The 16,867-nt window shown below is 50.3% G+C and overlaps 1 protein-coding gene across 4 annotated transcripts in view; it reads left to right on the top strand.

The window, feature by feature from the left end:
- Positions 1-16,867, top strand: part of ift70 (intraflagellar transport 70) — a 354,021-nt gene that overhangs the window by 128,660 nt on the left and 208,494 nt on the right. For all 4 annotated transcript variants that reach the window (XM_072480753.1, XM_072480751.1, XM_072480750.1 and 1 more), the window contains 2 exons: positions 10,240-10,375; positions 11,456-11,560. In XM_072480753.1, coding sequence (XP_072336854.1) covers positions 10,240-10,375; positions 11,456-11,560 — 241 coding nt within the window. The remainder of the gene's footprint in view (positions 1-10,239; positions 10,376-11,455; positions 11,561-16,867) is intronic.

Below are 16,867 nucleotides of genomic sequence, written 5' to 3'. Positions count from 1 at the left end.
AGTGGAGGGGGGGGCGATTGCGTGGCAGCGGAGTGGAGGGGGGCGAGTGCGTGGGAGCAGAGTGGAGGGAGGCGAGTGCGTGGGAGCAGAGAGGAGGGAATGCGTGGGAGCAGAGTGGAGGGGGGGCGATTGCGTGGAAGCAGAGTGGACAGGAGCGAGTGCGTGGGAGCAGAGTGGAGGGGGGGGGATTGCGTGGTAGCAGAGTGGAGTTGGGGGCGAGTACGTGGGAGCAGAGTGGACGGGGGCAGTGCATGGGAGCAGAGTGGACTGGGGCGAGTGCGTGGGAGCAGAGTGGAGGGGGGGGGCGTGTGCGTGGGAGCAGAGTGGAGGGGGAGGGCGAGTGCGTGGGAGTAGAGTGGAGGGGGCGAGTGCATGGGAGCAGAGTGGAGGGGGGCGAGTGCGTGGGAGCAGAGTGGAGGGGGGGGCGAGTGCGTGGGAGCAGAGTGGAGGGGGGGGCGAGTGCGTGGGAGCAGAGTGGAGGGGGGCGAGTGCGTGGGAGCAGAGTGGAGGGGGGCGAGTGCGTGGGAGCAGAGTGGAGGGAATGCGTGGGAGAAGAATGGAGGGAGGCGAGTGCGTGGGAGCAGAGTGGAGGGAGGCGAGTGGATGGGAGCAGAGTGGGGGTGCGAGTGCGTGAGAGCAGACTGGAGGGGGGCGATTGCGTGCAAGCCGAGTGGAGGGGGGCGAGTGCGTGGGAGCAGAGTGGAGGGAGGAGGCGAGTGCGTGGGAGCAGAGTGGAGGGAATGCGTGGGAGCAGAGTGGAGGGAATGCGTGGGAGCAGAGTGGAGGGGGGAAAGTGCGTGGGGGGGGCACCAGTGCAGGGGAGATTTTGTAGGGGCTGTGGGAAGGGAGTGGGACGAGTGTCTGGGAGAGGACAGGGTGGCGAGTGCGTGGGAGGGGAGGGGTTGGCGAGTGCGTGGGAAGGGGTGGCGAGTGTGTGGGTGGGGAAGGGTGTGGCGAGTGATTGGGATGGGAAGGGGTGGTGTGTGCGTGGGAGCAGAGTGGAGGGAGGCGAGTGTGTGGGAGCAGAGTGGAGGGGGGCGAGTGCGTGGGAGAAAAGTGGATGGTGGGCGATTGCGTGGGAGCAGAGTGGAGGGAGGCGAGTGCGTGGGAGCAGGGTGGAGGGGGGCGAGTGCGTGGGAGAAAAGTGGAGGGGGGGCGATTGGCGTGGCAGTGGGGGGGGGGCGAGTGCGTGGGAGCAGAGTGGACGGGGGCGAGTGCGTGGGAGCAGAGTGGACGGGGGCGAGTGCGTGGGAGCAGAGTGGAGGGGGGGCGAGTGCGTGTGAGCAGAGTGGAGGGGGGCGAGTGCATGTGAGCAGAGTGGAGGGGGGCGAGTGCATGGGAGCAGAGTGGAGGAGGGCGAGTGCGTGGGAGCAGAGTGGAGGGGGGGCGAGTGCGTGGGAGCAGAGTGGAGGCGGGGCGAGTGCATGGGAGCAGAGTGGAGGGGTGCGAGTGCGTGGGAGCAGAGTGGAGGGGGGCGATTGCGTGGGAGTAGAGTGGAGGGGCGATTGCGTGGGAGCAGAGTAGACGGGGGCGAGTGCGTGGGAGCAGAGTGGAGGGGGGGGCGAGTGCGTGGGAGCAGAGTGGACGGGGGTGAGTGCATGGGAGCAGAGTGGACGGGGGCAAGTGCGTGGGAGCAGAGTGGAGGGGGGTTGGGTGCGTGGGAGCAGAGTGAAGGGGGGGCGAGTGCGTGGGAGCATAGTGGAGGGGGGCGAGTGCGTGGGAGCAGAGTGGAGGGGGGAGCGAGTGCGTGGGAGCAGAGTGGAGGGGGGGCGAGTGTGTGGGAGCAGAGTGGAGGGGGGGCAAGTGCGTGGGAGCAGAGTGGAAGGGGGCGAGTGCGTGGGAGCAGAGTGAAGGGAATGCGTGGGAGCAGAGCGGAGGGAGGCGAGTTCATGGGAGCAGAGTGGGGGGGGGGCGAGTGTGTGAGAGCAGATTGGGGGGGGCGAGTGTGTGAGAACAGATTGGAGGGGGGCGAGTGCGTGCAAGCCGTGTGGAGGGGGGCGAGTGCGTGGGAGCAGAGTGGAGGGGGGCGATTGCGTGGGAAGAGTGGAGGGTGGCGTGTGCGTGGGAGCAGAGTGGAGGGGGGCGATTGCGTGGGAGCAGAGTGGAGCGAGGCGATTGCGTGGGAGCAGAGTGGAGGGAGGCGTGTGCGTGGGAGCAGATGGGAGGGGGCAAGTGCGTGGGAGCAGAGGGGAGGGGGAGGGGGGCGAGTGGGTGGGAGCAGAGTTGCGGAGGGGGCGAGTGTGTTGGAGGTGTGGACCAGTGCAAGGGAGATTTTGTTGGGGTGTGAGGCCCCGAGTACGTGCGAGGACGGAGGGGTCCCGAGTGCGTGAGAGGGTGCGGTGGGTGTGGAGTTGGGTGGTGGGTAGTGGGAGCCCCGAATGCATGAATAAGTGGGGTGGGGGGAGAAGCGGGGTGCATGGGTGGGTGGGCCTGGGTGCCGGGACCCCTCGTGCAGAGGTGGGTGTTGGTGGGCCCGGGTACATGGGAGGTTGGGGTGTGGCGTGGCTCCGGCTGCAGATGCCCCGGGTGCGGTGGTGACGGGGGTCCCGGGCTCGTGGGAGGTGAGGGTGGGGTGGGGCCCCGGGTGTGCGCGTGGGGGCTCCGGTTGCGTGGGAGGGTGGTGGGGCTCCGGTTGCGTGGGAGGGTGGTGGGGCTCCGGGTGCGTGGGAGGGTGGTGGGGCTCCGGGTGCGTGGGAGGGTGGTGGGGCTCTGGGTGCATGGGAGGGTGGTGGCGCTCCGGGTGCGTGGGAGGGTGGTGGGGCTCCGGATGTGGGGGGGAGGGTGGTGGGGCTCCGAATGTGGGGGGAGGGTGGTGGGGCTGGGGAGAGTGGTGGGGCTGCGGTGCGTGGGAGGGTGGTGGGGCTCTGGATGTGGGGGAGGGGGCGGGGGGAGGGTGGTGGGGCTGCGGGTGCGTGGGAGGGTGGGGGGGCTCCGGATGTTGGGAGGGGGGAGAGAGAGGGTGGTGGGGCTCTGGATGTGGGGGTGGGTGGTGGGGCTCTGGATGTGGGGGTGGGTGGTGGGGCTCTGGATGTGGGGGTGGGTGGTGGGGCTCCGGATGCTGGGGAGACGTGGGGGCCAGGGGGTGGGGGTGGGGGACAAGTGCGAGGCAGGGTGGTGTGGCTAATGATTATCTTTATTATTGTCACAAGTAGGCTTACACTGCAATGAAGTTACTGTGAAAAACTCCTAATCGCCACACTCCAGCTCCCGTTCGGGTACACTGGGAGATTTCAGACTGTCCAATTCACCTAACAAGCATGTCTTTTGGGACTTGTGGGAGAAAACCGGAACACCCGGAGGAAACCCCGCAGACACTGGGAGAACGTGCAGACTCTGCCCAGACAGTGAGCCAAGCTGAGAAATGAACCCGGGTCACTGGTGCTGTGAAGCAACATTGGTAACCACTATGCTACCGTTGTGGAGCAAGCGCGGGACAGAGCATCACAGTACATTATAAACAGTGGGCTAGAGACAAATGCAGTGGAATTGTGAAAGTGTTCCTCTTGTCAAATCTATGCATCTCCTTGTACAAACTGTATTAAAATAACAACGTTCAATTCTCCTAATATTTGTTACAGGGAGGAGAGGGACTGTTCAAACTGCACTGATTTCCACTTATTTCAACCCTGTGAACAGATGGTGTTCTCAGGTGGTGGGGTGATTAATTTTTAAATGAAAGGATGGTGCTGTGTTTTTCAAATCCCTCCGTATTTATGTTGCCATTTTACTAATATCCCCACAGCAACCTCGAGTTAAAAAATAAGTCTGACGGTTAGTTTATTTTACACGTTAAAAATTGGGAAAGTGTGTTTGCCTCTTCCCTCGGAACAGCCACACAGTAAAGGGGAGAATAGAGAAAAGGAATTTTACATTATTACGACTGCTGAAGATGAGTTTCAGAGTGAAAGTGTCAGAATCCAGTGGGTGTTTCCTTCATGTTGGGAGTTCTGTTCCAATGTGTTTGGGGCTGGTTAACCAATATCAAAGTCCTTGATACAAGTAATGCTGCTCTACGGTGGGCTTTTCTGTGTTTAGACCACTTGGTGACTGTTAATTAGAAACTTTAAAAACAAGCAGGCTTTGAGACTGCTTACCCAGCCTGGTGACTTGAGTTATGCCCAGTTGGTAAACTCATCAGTTTGTCTGTGAAGACCAGAAGTAATATTCAACTGTCCAAAAGGCAGTGAGGGTCATGTGAGCTTTCTTCGGCTCCCTGACAGAGTGCCAACTCAAGGGGACTTGTAACAGGCATTTTAATTTCCTTTGATCAGCCTAATAGGCCAGTTTTAACATTAAATTGCAAAAAGTATAAAGGTTTTGAATGTATAATAATGGGTTCCTTTCCAAAGAACAAAGAAAAGTACAGCATCAGGAACAGGCCCTTCAAGCCTGTGCCGATCATGATGCCCTAACTTAAGAAAAATACCTTCTGCTTTTACTCGGCCCATATCTCTCTATTTCCTCCCTATTCATGTATCCATCCAGATGCCTCTTAAATGTTGCTAATGTGCCTGCTTCCACCACATCCTCTGGCAGCGCGTTCCAGACACCCACCACTCTGTATGAAAAACTTAGCCCGCACATCCCCCTCTCACCTTGAACCTGTGCCCCCTTGTAATTGACACTTCCACCCTTTGATAAAGCCTCTGACTATCCGCCCTGTCAATACGTCTCATAATTCTGTAGACCTCTATCAGGTCTCCCCTCAGCCTCCGTCTTTCCAATGAAAACAATCCTAGTTTATTCAACCTCTCCTCACAGCCAACGCCCGCAAGACCAGGCAACATCCTGGTGAACCACCTTTGCACTCTCTTCAAAGCTTCCACGTCCTTTAATTGATAATGTGGTGACCAGAACTGCACGCAATACTCCAAATGCAGCCTAACCAAGGTTATATATGGCTGCAACATGATTTCCCAACTCTTGTACTCGATGCTCTGGCTGATGAAGGCAAGCATGCCACATTCCTTCTTAATTGCCTTGGCCACCTGTGTTGCCACTTTTAGGGAACTGTGGACCTGCATATCCAGATCCCTCTATGTTAATGTTTCTAAGGGTGCTGCCATTTACAGTATAATTCATACCTAGATTTGATCATCCAAAATGCATCACCTCGCATTTGTCCGGATTAAACAACATCTGCCATTTCTATGCCCAAGTCTCCAATCTATTTACACCCTGTTGTATCCTCTGACAATCCTCAGCACTGTCAGCAACTCCGCCAATCTTTGTGTCATCCGGGAACTTACTAAACAGACCCATCCACGTTTTCCTCCAGATCATTTATATACACTACAAACAACAGAGGTCCCAGCACTGATCCCTGCGGAACACCACTAGCTACAGATCTCCATTCAGAAAAACACCCTTCCACTACTATTCTGTCTTCTATCACCAAGCCAGATCTGTATCCATCTAGCTAGCCCATCTCGAATCCCATGTGATTTTAGTCATTGTACCAGCCTGCCATGTGGGACCTTGTCAAACGCCTGACTAAAGTTCATATAAACTACATCCACAGGCCTTCCCTCATCAATTTTCTTTGTCACCTCTTAAAAAAACTCAATTAAGTTGGTGAGACATGACCTTCCCTGTACAAAACCATGCTGCCTGTCACTAACTAGTCCATTTTCCTCCAAATGTGCATACATACTCCCCTTCAGTATCTTTTCCAAAAGCTTTCCCACTACTGATGTTAGGCTCACGGCCTACAATTTGCTGGATTGTCTTTGCTTCCTTTCTTAAACAAGGGAATAACATTGGTTATTTGCCAATCCTCTGGAACCTCGCCTGTGGTCAAAGAGAATGTGAAGATATCAGTTATTGTCCCAGCTATTTCTCCCCTTGCCTCCCGCAGTAACCTGGGGTAGATCGCATCCCCCAGGGATTTGTCTACCTTAATGCAATTTAGGATATTACAGCACTTCCTCCTTTGATATGTTGACATTCTCGAGAGAGTTCTCACACCTATCCCTGACCTCAAAATCCGTCATGTCCTTCTCTCTGGTGAATACCGATACAAAGTACTCAATAAGGATTTCACCCACGTCCTGTGGTTCCACACATTACTTCCCTCCATTGTCCTTAAGTGGCCCTATTCTTTCTTTTGCTGCCCTCGTGCTCCTAATTTATGCATAAATAGCAAAATGAGTAAGGGTGCCAATCGATGGCTTACAAAGGAATTTAGAAATAGTATCTGATCCAAGGAAGAAGCATACAGATTGGCCAAGAAAAGCAATAGATCTGAGGATTGGGAGCAGTTTAGAATTCAGCAAAAAAGGACCAAGGGATTGATCAAGAAGGAGCAAATACAGTACCAAAGTAAGCTTGCAGGGAACATAAAGACCGACACTAAGAGTTTCTATAGATATGTGAAGAGAAAGAGAATGGTAAAGACAAACGTAGGCCCCCTACAATCAGATACAGGGGAATGTATAATAAGGGACAAAGAAATGGCTGAGCAATTGAATACATAGGTTCTGTCTTCACAAAAGAGGACATAAAACAGATACCAGAAATGTTGGAGAATGAAAGCTTTAGTGAGAGGAAAGAACTGAGGGAGATCCATATTAGTAGAGAAATGGTGCTGGGAAAATTGATGGGATTGAAATCCCCAGGGCCTGAGAATCTGCATCCCAGATTAAGAAGGTGGCTCTGGAAATAGTGGATTCATTGGTGGTCATCTTCCGGGATTCTATAGACTCTGGAACTGTCCCTGCAGATTGGAGGGTAGCTAATGTCACTCCAATATTCAAAAAGGGAGGGAGAGCGAAAACAAATTATAGACCAGTAAGCCTAACATCGGTAGTGGGGAAAATCCATTATCAAGGACTTTATAACGGAACATTTAGAAAGCAGTGGCAGGATCAGTCAGAGTCAGCATGGATTTATGAAGGGGAAATCATGCTTGACAAATCTGTTGGAATTCTTTGAAGATGTAACTAGTACAGTTGACAAGGGGGAGCCAGTTGATGTAGAATATTTGGACATTCAGAAGGCGTTTGATAAAGTCCCGCAAATGGTCATTGGATAGACATATGGACGATAAGGGAATAGGCTTTAGAGTGGTTTTACAGGTCGGCGCAACATCGAGGGCCGAAGGGCCTGTACTGCGCTGTTATGTTCTATTGGGGGAAGTGTATTGAGATGGATAGAAAACTGGTTGGCAGAGAAGGAAACAAAGAGTAGGAATTAATGGGTCCTTTTCAAATTGTCAGGCAGTAAATAGTGAGGTGCCACAGGGATCAGTGCTGGGACCTCAGCTATTCACAATATATATTAATGAGTTAGATGAGGGAACAAAATATAACATCACAAAGTTTGCAGATGATATTAAGTTGGGTGGGAGGGTGAACTGTGACAAGGATGCAGAGATCCCATACCACGAAGTGGACAAGTTGAGCGAGTGGGAAACCAATGGCAGATGCAGTATAATTTGGATAAGTATTAGGTTATTCTCTTTGGAAGCAAAAACAGGAAGGCAGATTACTACCTGAATGGTTGTAAATTGGGAAAGGGGGAGTGTGCAGCGGGACCTGGGTGTCCTTGTGCACCAGTCGCTGAAGGTAAGCATGCAGGTGCAGCAGGCGGTCAACAAGGCTAATGGTATGTTGGCCTTCATTGCGAGAGGTTTTGTGTACAGGAGCAGGGTAGTGTTGTTGAAATTATACAGTGCCTTGGTGAGGCCACACCTAGTATATTGTGTGCAGTTTTGGTCTCCTTTTGTGAGGAAGGATGTTCTTGCTCTTGAGGGAGTGCAGCGAAGGTTTACCAGACTGATTCCAGGAATGGCGGAACTGTCATCTGAGGAGAGATTGACTAGGTTGGGATTGTTCTCGCTGGAGTTCAGAAGAATGAGGGGGGTTCTCATAGAGACTTATAATAACAGGACTTGACAGGGTAGATGGAGGGAAGATGTTCCCGATGGTGGGTGTGTCCAGAACCAGGGGCGAGATTCTCCGACCCCCCGCCGGTTGCCGAATTCTCTGACACCGGATATTCGGCGGGGGCGGGAATCGCGCCGCGCCGGGTGCCCCCCCCCCCCCCGCGATTCTCCGGTCCGGATGGGCTGAAGTCCCGCTGCTAAAATGCCTGTCTCGCCGGCATAGATTAAACCACCTACCTTACCGGCGGGACAAGGCGGCGCGGGCAGGCTCCGGGGTCCTGGGGGCGGGGGGCGCGGGGCGATCCTGCCCTGGGGGGTGCCCCCACGGTGGCCTGGCCCGCGATCGGCTCCCACCGATCCGCGGGCGGGCCTGTGCCGTGGGAGCACTCTTTTCCTTCCGCCTTCGCCACGGTCTCCACCATGGCGGAGGCGGAAGAGACTCCCTCCACTGCGCATGCGTGGGAATGCCGTCAGCGGCCACTAATGCTCCCGCGCATGCGCCGCCCGGAGATGTCATTTCCGCGCCAGCTGGCGGGGCACCAAAGGCCTTTTCCGCCAGCTGGCGGGGCGGAAATTCGTCCGGCGCGGGCCTAGCCCCTTCAGGTTGGGGCTCGGCCCCCCAAGATGCGGAGCATTCCGCACCTTTGGGGCGGCATGATGCCCGACTGATTTGTGCCGTTTTGGGCACCAGTCGGCGGACATCACGCCGTTTCCGGAGAATTTCGCCCCAGGAGTCTGAGGATTCAGGATAAACCATTTCAGACAACGATGAGACATTTCTTCACAGAGTGGTGAGCCTGTGGAATTCATTGCCACAGGAAGTAGTTGATGCTAAAACATTGAACATATTCAAAAGATGGCTAGATATAGCACGTGGGGAGAATGGGATCAAAGGTTATGGGGAGAAAGCAGGATTAGGCTATTGAGTTGGATGATCAGCCATGATCGTGATAAATGGCAGAGCAGGCTCGAAGGGCCAAAATGCCCCCTCCTTCTCCTATCTTCTATGTATTTATTTCCCTTGACCCATATTTTAGCCCTCCTAATTCCACTTATAAGTTCCTTCCTACTTTCACTGTACGCCTTAAGAGCTTTGTAAGTTTTTAGATGCCTAGGCCTATCATACGCTTCCTTTTTCCTTTTGACTAAGCTTACAATTTCTCTTGTCATCCATGGTTCCCGAATCCTGCCAGTTCTATCCTTCATTTTTGCGGGGACATGCCTGTCCTGCACTTCAATCAAATGGGCCTTTAAAAGCCTCCCACATGTCAGACATGGATTTGCCCTCAAATAGTCTTTTCCCAATTCACATTCACCAGTTCATGTCTAATTTGGATGTAATTGACCGTCGCCCAATTAAGCACCCTCACCCGCGGGCCACTCTTGTCCTTATCCACAACTACTAGAAATCTTATGGAATTATGGTCGCTAAGCCCAAAATCTCCCCCACTGAAACATCAATCACCTAACCTGGCTCATTCCTCAATGCTCCCCTCCCTGGTTAGATTATCAACATACTATATCAAAAAGCCCTCCTGGACACATCTAACAAATTGCTCTCCATCTGAACCCCTGGCTGTAAGTGATTCCCAGTCAACCTGAGAGAAGTTAAAGTCACCCATCGCCCACCATGCCTTTTAACACCTTTTCAGTATCTGACTACACAACTGTACCTCTGTCTCCTGCAGGCTGTTAGGAGGTCTACAGTACACTCCCAAGATTTCACCCTTCTTGATCCTGAGCTCCAGCAATAATGCCTCCGTAGAAGATCCCTCCAATGTGTCCTCCCTCAACACAGCTGTGATCTGCTCCCTAATCAGCATGCAACTTCCCACCATTTTTGTTTCCCCTTCTGTCCCATTTAAAACGCGATATACGGAACGTTAAGCTGCCAGTCCTGTCCCTCCTTTAACCATATCTCCGTAATTGCAATTACATCATAGTTCTATGCAGTAATCCGGGCTCTCAGTTCATCTGTTTTACCCGTTATACTTCTTGCATTGAAGCAAAAACACTCCCGACCTCCCTCTGCCTGCTCTTACTCTGCGCTATGTTTATCTCAGTCTCACTTTTTTCCCTTGCTGTTCTGGTTTGCAATCCACTGCCACACTAGTTTATATCCTCCCGAACAGCACTAGCAAACCTCCCGCCGAGGATATTAGTGTCCCTCCAGTTCAGGTGCAACCCGTCCTTCTTGTACATGTCGAAGGAATCCAACATAAGTAACAGATTGCTCATTAGAAGTTGCAGATAAAACGATGATTATATGGTGTTTGGATTGTTATTTCTGGAACATATATTTGCCAATGTCTTTGAAGAATTAAGTGTAACAAAATGTACTTTTGTGATGTTAGAGTCTAGTAGAGCAACAGCCTACTGATGATCCAGACACTGAGATCAATTTGGGATGCTTGCTGTACAAGGAAGGACACTATGAAGAAGCCTGCAAGAAATTTACCACGGCTATGCAGGTTGTGGGCTACAAACCAGGTAGACCGTCGAAGCCACAAAAACTAATGGTTGACTGAGTATTTGTCGATCTGTTCAGCTGTTTTTTAATCTTTTAAAAACTTTTAAACACCAGATTATTTTCACTCTAATTGTTTTCCTTCTGGTTACTGATCCTTCTATCCTTCTCCTTATTTACTCTTGTCTCATGTCCTTTATGGAAGGAAATCTGCCGTCTACATGTGACTCCAGACCCAATCAGGGGTGGGCAATAAATGCTGGCCAGTGATGCCCAGATCCCATGAACGAATAAAAATAAGTTTTGGTCTCCGTATCTAAGAAGGGATATGCTTGCCATAGAGACAGTGCAGCAAAGGTACACCAGCCTGATTCCTGGGTTGGCAGGATTGTCATACGAGGAAAGATTGGGCCGACTGGGTGTTTATTCACTGGAATTTAGAAGAATGAGAGGGAATCTCATTGAAAAGTATAAAATTCAGCCAGAGCTGGATAGACTGGCTGCAGGGATGATATTGCCTCTGGCTGGGGGTCTAGAACAAGGGTCACATTCTCAGGATACGGAGGTGGCGTGGCCATTTGGGAGGAGGTGTAATTGAAATGCATAGGGTGGCCATTTAGGACGGAGATGAGAAATGTAATCCCCAGAGATGGTGAACTTGTGGAATTCTCTAGCACAGAAGGCTGTGGTGGCCAAGTCACTAATATATTTAAGAAAGAAATAAACTTCTCAACTCTTAAGGATGGTGAGGGTTATGGGGAAAGTGTTGGAACAGTCTAAAGAGGTGCCGGATAGGTGGGGTTACGGGGATAGGGTGAGGTAATGGGCCTAAGTAGAGTGCTTTTTTGGAAGGGTTGGTGCAGATTCAATGGGCCGAATGACCTGCACTGTAGGAATTCTACAGTTTCTATGCATTCACTGTCAAAATCTATTGGGAACCATCCATTTACTTTGGTATTTTTGGAATGTGTTCATGGATGATTATGTTGACTTTTTCATTGTATTAGATTTGGATAACTGGTTTTTAAAGCAGGCCACATCTTGCAGCTTTATTTGAAATACATTCTGAAATGATTTGAATATACCACTGTGCTTTCTTTCAGATTTGACCTACAATATTGCCCTCTGTTATTACAGCATGAAACAGTATGCACCTGCTTTGAAGTACATTGCAGAAATAATAGAACGTGGAATTAGGGAACATCCAGGCAAGATGCTTTGTCCAATTTAACCTTTATTTAAAAATGTTGTGATCACTTAATTTCTAAATTAAAAGGCAGGATTGCAATTGTAGGAATTTCGGGATTACTTCGCAAGCGACATGCTTGTATAGAGATGTACAGATCAGAAAGGTAAATAAGTAGCTGAATGATAATGGTGTGGGAAGGAGGATTTGCATTTCATGTGACATGAACACCAATGATGACACAGGAAGACATTTGCCGCCCCTGAACCGGAATGGGACCAATCAGCATCGAGGGCCGAAGGGCCTGTTCTGTGCTGTACTGTTCTATGTTCTATGTTCTAAGATCCAATTGGAATAGATTAATGTGGCTGTGGATGAAATATTAAACTGTAGATGCATTTATAGCAGAGGACGACATTTGGCCCATCCTGTCTGTGCTGGCTTTCTGTGGAGCAAACCAGTCAGTCCCATTCTCACACTCTATCCCCACAAGTATATTTCCTTCAATTGGTCATACAATTTCCTTTTGAAATTACTTCCACCGCCAACATGGGCAGCCAGACTTGCTGCATTCAGCAGTTCTACAGCACGGTGGCACAGTGGTTAGCAGCTTCACAGTTGCTTCACAGCTCCAGTGTCTCAGGTTCGATTCTGGCTTGGGCCACTGTCTGTGCGGAGTCTGCACGTTCTCCTTGTGTTTGCATGGGTTTCCTCCGGGTGCTCCAGTTTCATCCCACAGTCCAAAGATGTGCAGGTTAGGTGGATTGGCTATACTAAATTGCGCTTGATGTCAGGTGGAGTTACGGGGATAAGGTGGAGGTCTGAGGATAGGGTGGAGGTGTGGGCTTAGGTCGAGTTCTCTTTCCAAGGGCCGGTGCACACTCGATGGGCCGAATGGCCTCCTTCTGCACTGTAAATTCTATGAGTCTATGATTCTTCATACTACTCCTACATACTACTTTTACCCAAAAACCTAAATACATGTCCCCTGGTCCTGTCGCGTCAGCTAATGAGAATCGCATTTCTTTGTCAACCGTATCTACATTTATCTTAAACTTGTACACCTCAATCAAATCTCCCCTCAATGTGGAGATGCCAGTGTTGGACTGGGGTGGGCACAGTTTGTTTCAAATCACTAGCTTTGGAGCACGGTCTGAGGAAGGAGCTGCACTCCGAAAGCTAGTGATTTGAAACAAACCGGTTGGACTTTAACCTGGTGTTGTAAGAAACCTTCTTACTGAAATCTCCCCTCGATCCCCTTTGCTCCAAGGAGAACAATCCCAGACTCACCAGTCAGAGAATCATAGAATTTACAGTGCAGAGAGAGGCCATTTGACCCATCGAGTCTGCACCGGCCCTTGGAAAGAGCACCCTACTTAAGCCCACACCTCCAACTAACCTTTTGGACACTAAGGGGCAATTTAGCATGGCCAATCCACCTGACCTGCACATCTTTGGACTGTGGGAGGAAACCGGAGCACCCGGAGGAAACCCACGCAGACACTGGGAGAAAGTGCAGACTCCACACAGCCAGTCACCCGAGACCGGAATTGAACACGAGTCCCTGGAACTGTTGAGGCAGCAGTGCTAACCACTGTGCCACCGTGTCGAAACCTGCGGTCTAACCAGGACTTAATAAAGACTCAACATAACTTCCCTGCTTTTGTATTCAATGCCTCTATTTAAGAAGCACACAATCCATTACACTTGGCTAACTACTCTCTCAATGTGTCCTGCTACCTTCAAAGATCTAAGCGCATGCTCTCCCAGATCCTGCCTTCACTCTTTAGAACACTACTAAGCCTATATTATCTCTCCCTAACTGTTCTTTCAAAATGCATCACTTCAAATCTCTCTCTATTAAATTCCATCTCCAACCTGTCTGCCCATTCTGTTAACCTATTTATATCCTATTGCATTGATCAATATTATCTTCATTGTTTGCAACTCCTTCAAGTTTGGTATGATACGCAGATTTTGAAATTATGCTCTCTAATCCAGTAGTCAAATCAGATAGACATGTTTTGTAAACAATAGTTACATTCAAGTCGGGTGACACGGTAGCACTATGGTTAGCACTGTTGCTTCACAGCAGCAGGATCCGGGTTCGATTCCTGGCTTGGGTCACTGCCTGTGCGGAGTCTGCAGTTCTCCCTGTGTCTGTGTGGGTTTCCTCCGGGTGCTCTGGTTTCCTCCGACAAGTCCCGAAAGATGTGCTTGTTAGGTGAATTGGACATAAGACCATAAGACATAGGAGCGGAAGTAAGGCCATTCGGCCCATCGAGTCCACTTGACCATTCAATCATGGCTGATTTCAACTCCATTTACCCGCTCTCTCTCCATAGCCCTTAATTCATCGAGAAATCAAGAATTTATCAACTTCTGTCTTAAAGACACTCAACGTCCCGGCCTCCACCGCCCTCTGTGGCAATGAATTCCACAGACCCACCACTCTCTGGCTGAAGAAATTTCTCCTCATCTCTGTTCTAAAGTGACTCCCTTTTATTCTAAGGCTGTGCCCCCGGGTCCTAGTCTCCCCTGCTAATGGAAACAACTTCCCTACATCCACCCTATCTAAGCCATTCATTATCTTGTAAGTTTCTATTAGATCTCCCCTCAACCCCTTAAACTCCAATGAATATAATCCCAGGATCCTTAGACGTTCATCGTATGTTAGGCCTACCATTCCTGGGATCATCCGTGTGAATCTCCGCTGGACCCGCTCCAGTGCCAGTATGTCCTTCCTGAGGTGTGGGACCCAAAATTGCTCACAGTATTCTAAATGGGGCCTAACTAATGCTTTATAAAGCTTCAGAAGTACATCCCTGCTTTTATATTCCAAGCCTCTTGAGATGAATGACAACATTGAATTTACTTTCTTAATTACGGACTCAACCTGCAAGTTTACCTTTAGAGAATCCTGGACTAGGACTCCCAAGTCCCTTTGCACTTCAGCATTATGAATTTTGTCACCGTTTAGAAAATAGTCCACGCCTCTATTCTTTTTTCCAAAGTGCAAGACCTCGCACTTGCCCACGTTGAATTTCATCAGCCATTTCTTGGACCACTCTCCTAAACTGTCTAAATCTTTCTGCAGCCTCCCCACCTCCTCCATACTACCTGCCCCTCCACCTATCTTTGTATCATCGGCAAACTTAGCCAGAATGCCCCCAGTCCCGTCATCTAGATCGTTAATATATAAAGAGAACAGCTGTGGCCCCAACACTGAACCCTGCGGGACACCACTCGTCACCAGTTACCATTCCGAAAAAGAACCTTTTATCCCAACTCTCTACCTTCTGCCTGACAGCCAATCGTCAATCCATGTTAGTACCTTGCCTCGAATACCATGGGCCCTTATTTTACTCAGCAGTCAACCGTGAGGCACCTTATCAAAGGCCATACTGAATTCTCCCTCAGTGTACCCAAACAGGTGGTGACTAGGGTATTTTCACAGTAACTTCACTGCAGTGTTAATGTAAGCCTACATGTGACACAAGATTATTATTACTATCAGAACTCTCGAGTGCAGCCAGACCGCAGAGTTTTTACTAGTGTACAGACTGGGCTACACATTCGCAGTTCTGCATTTTACATTCTTTGGGCTGAGGATGGGTACAGCTTGTCTGCGCAGAGATTGAAAATGGTAAAAAAGCTGGGTAATGTCACTGGGAGCAAGTCACAATTGAGGTGTCCCAAGCAAGAGACGAGAGGTTCCAAAAGGAAAGGGAGCAGAGCAGAGAGAGGTCCCTGAACAATAATCTTAGACATGAGACAGGGACAGGAACAGAAGACCCTGGGGAAAAGCCTCTGACTATCCACCCTGTCTATGCCCCTCATAATTTTGTAGACCTCTATCTGGTCGCCCCTCAGCCTCCGTCGTTCCAGTGAGAACAAACCGAGTTTATTCAACCGCTCCTCACAGCTAATGCCCTCCATACCAGGCAACATCCTGGTAAATCTCTTCTGCACCCTCTCTGAAGCCTCCACATCCTTCTGGGAGTGTGGCGACCAGAATTGAACACTATGCTCCAAGTGTGGCCTAACTAAGGTTCTATACAGCTGCACCATAGAACATAGAACAATACAGCGCAGTACAGTCCCTTCGGCCCACGATGTTGCACCGAAACAAAAGCCATCTAACCTACACATAAGAATTGGCAACATGACTTGCCAATTCTTATACTCAATGCCCCGGCCAATGAAGGCAAGCACGCCGTATGCCTTCTTGACTACCTTCACCTGTGTTGCCCCTTTCAGTGACCTGTGGACCTGTACACCTAGATCTCTCTGACTGTCAATACTCTTGAGGGTTCTGCCATTCACTGTATAGACCCTACCTGCATTAGACCTTCCAAAATGCATTACCTCACATTTGTCTGGATTAAACTCCATCTGCCATCTCTCCGCCCAAGTCTCCAAACGATCTAAATCCTGCTGTATCCTCTGACAATCCTTATCGCTATCCGCAATTCGAGTAACTTTTGTGTCGTCTGCAAACTTACTAATCAGACCAGTTACATTTTCCTCCAAATCATTAATATATACAGCAAAGGTCCCAGCACTGATCCCTGCGGAACACCACTAGTCACAGCCCTCCAATTAGAAAAGCACCCTTCCGTTGTTACTCTCTGCCTTCTATGACCTAGCCAGTTCTGTATCCGCCTTGCCAGCTCACCCCTGATCCCGTGCGACTTCACCTTTTATACTAGTCTACCATGAGGGACCTTGTCAAAGGCCTTACTGAAGTCCATGTGGACAACATCCACTGCCCTACTTGCATTAATCATCTTTGTGACCTCTTCGAAAAACTCTTATCAAGTTAGTGAGACACGACCTCCCCTTCACAAAACCATGCTGCCTCTCACTAATACGTCCATTTGCTTCCAAATGAGAGTAGATCCTGTCTCGAAGAATTCTCTCCAGTAATTTCCCTACCACTGACGTAAGGCTCACCGGCCTGTAGTGCCCTGGATTATCCTTGCTCCCCTTCTTAGACAAAGGAACAACATTGGCTATTCTCCAGTCCTCCGGGATATCACCTGAAGACAATGAGGATCCAAAGATTTCTGTCAAGGCCTCAGCAATTTCCTCTCCAGCTTCCTTCAGTATTCTGGGGTAGATTCCAACAGGCCCTAGGGACTTATCTACCTTAATATTTTTCAAGACGCCCAACACCTCGTCTTTTTGGATCTCCATGTGACCCAGGCGATCTATACACCATTCTCCAGCCCAACATCCACCAATTCCTTCTCGTTGGTGAATACTGATGCAAAGTATTCATTTAGTACAGGGCACGGGCTGGCCAGGTAATTGATACAGGGCATAG

This window comes from Scyliorhinus torazame, chromosome 17 (genome assembly GCF_047496885.1).
Source record: "Scyliorhinus torazame isolate Kashiwa2021f chromosome 17, sScyTor2.1, whole genome shotgun sequence".
Lineage (NCBI taxonomy): Eukaryota > Metazoa > Chordata > Chondrichthyes > Carcharhiniformes > Scyliorhinidae > Scyliorhinus > Scyliorhinus torazame.
Note: the sequence above shows the minus strand (reverse complement) of the source record. Positions and strands in the feature narration are given on the sequence as shown.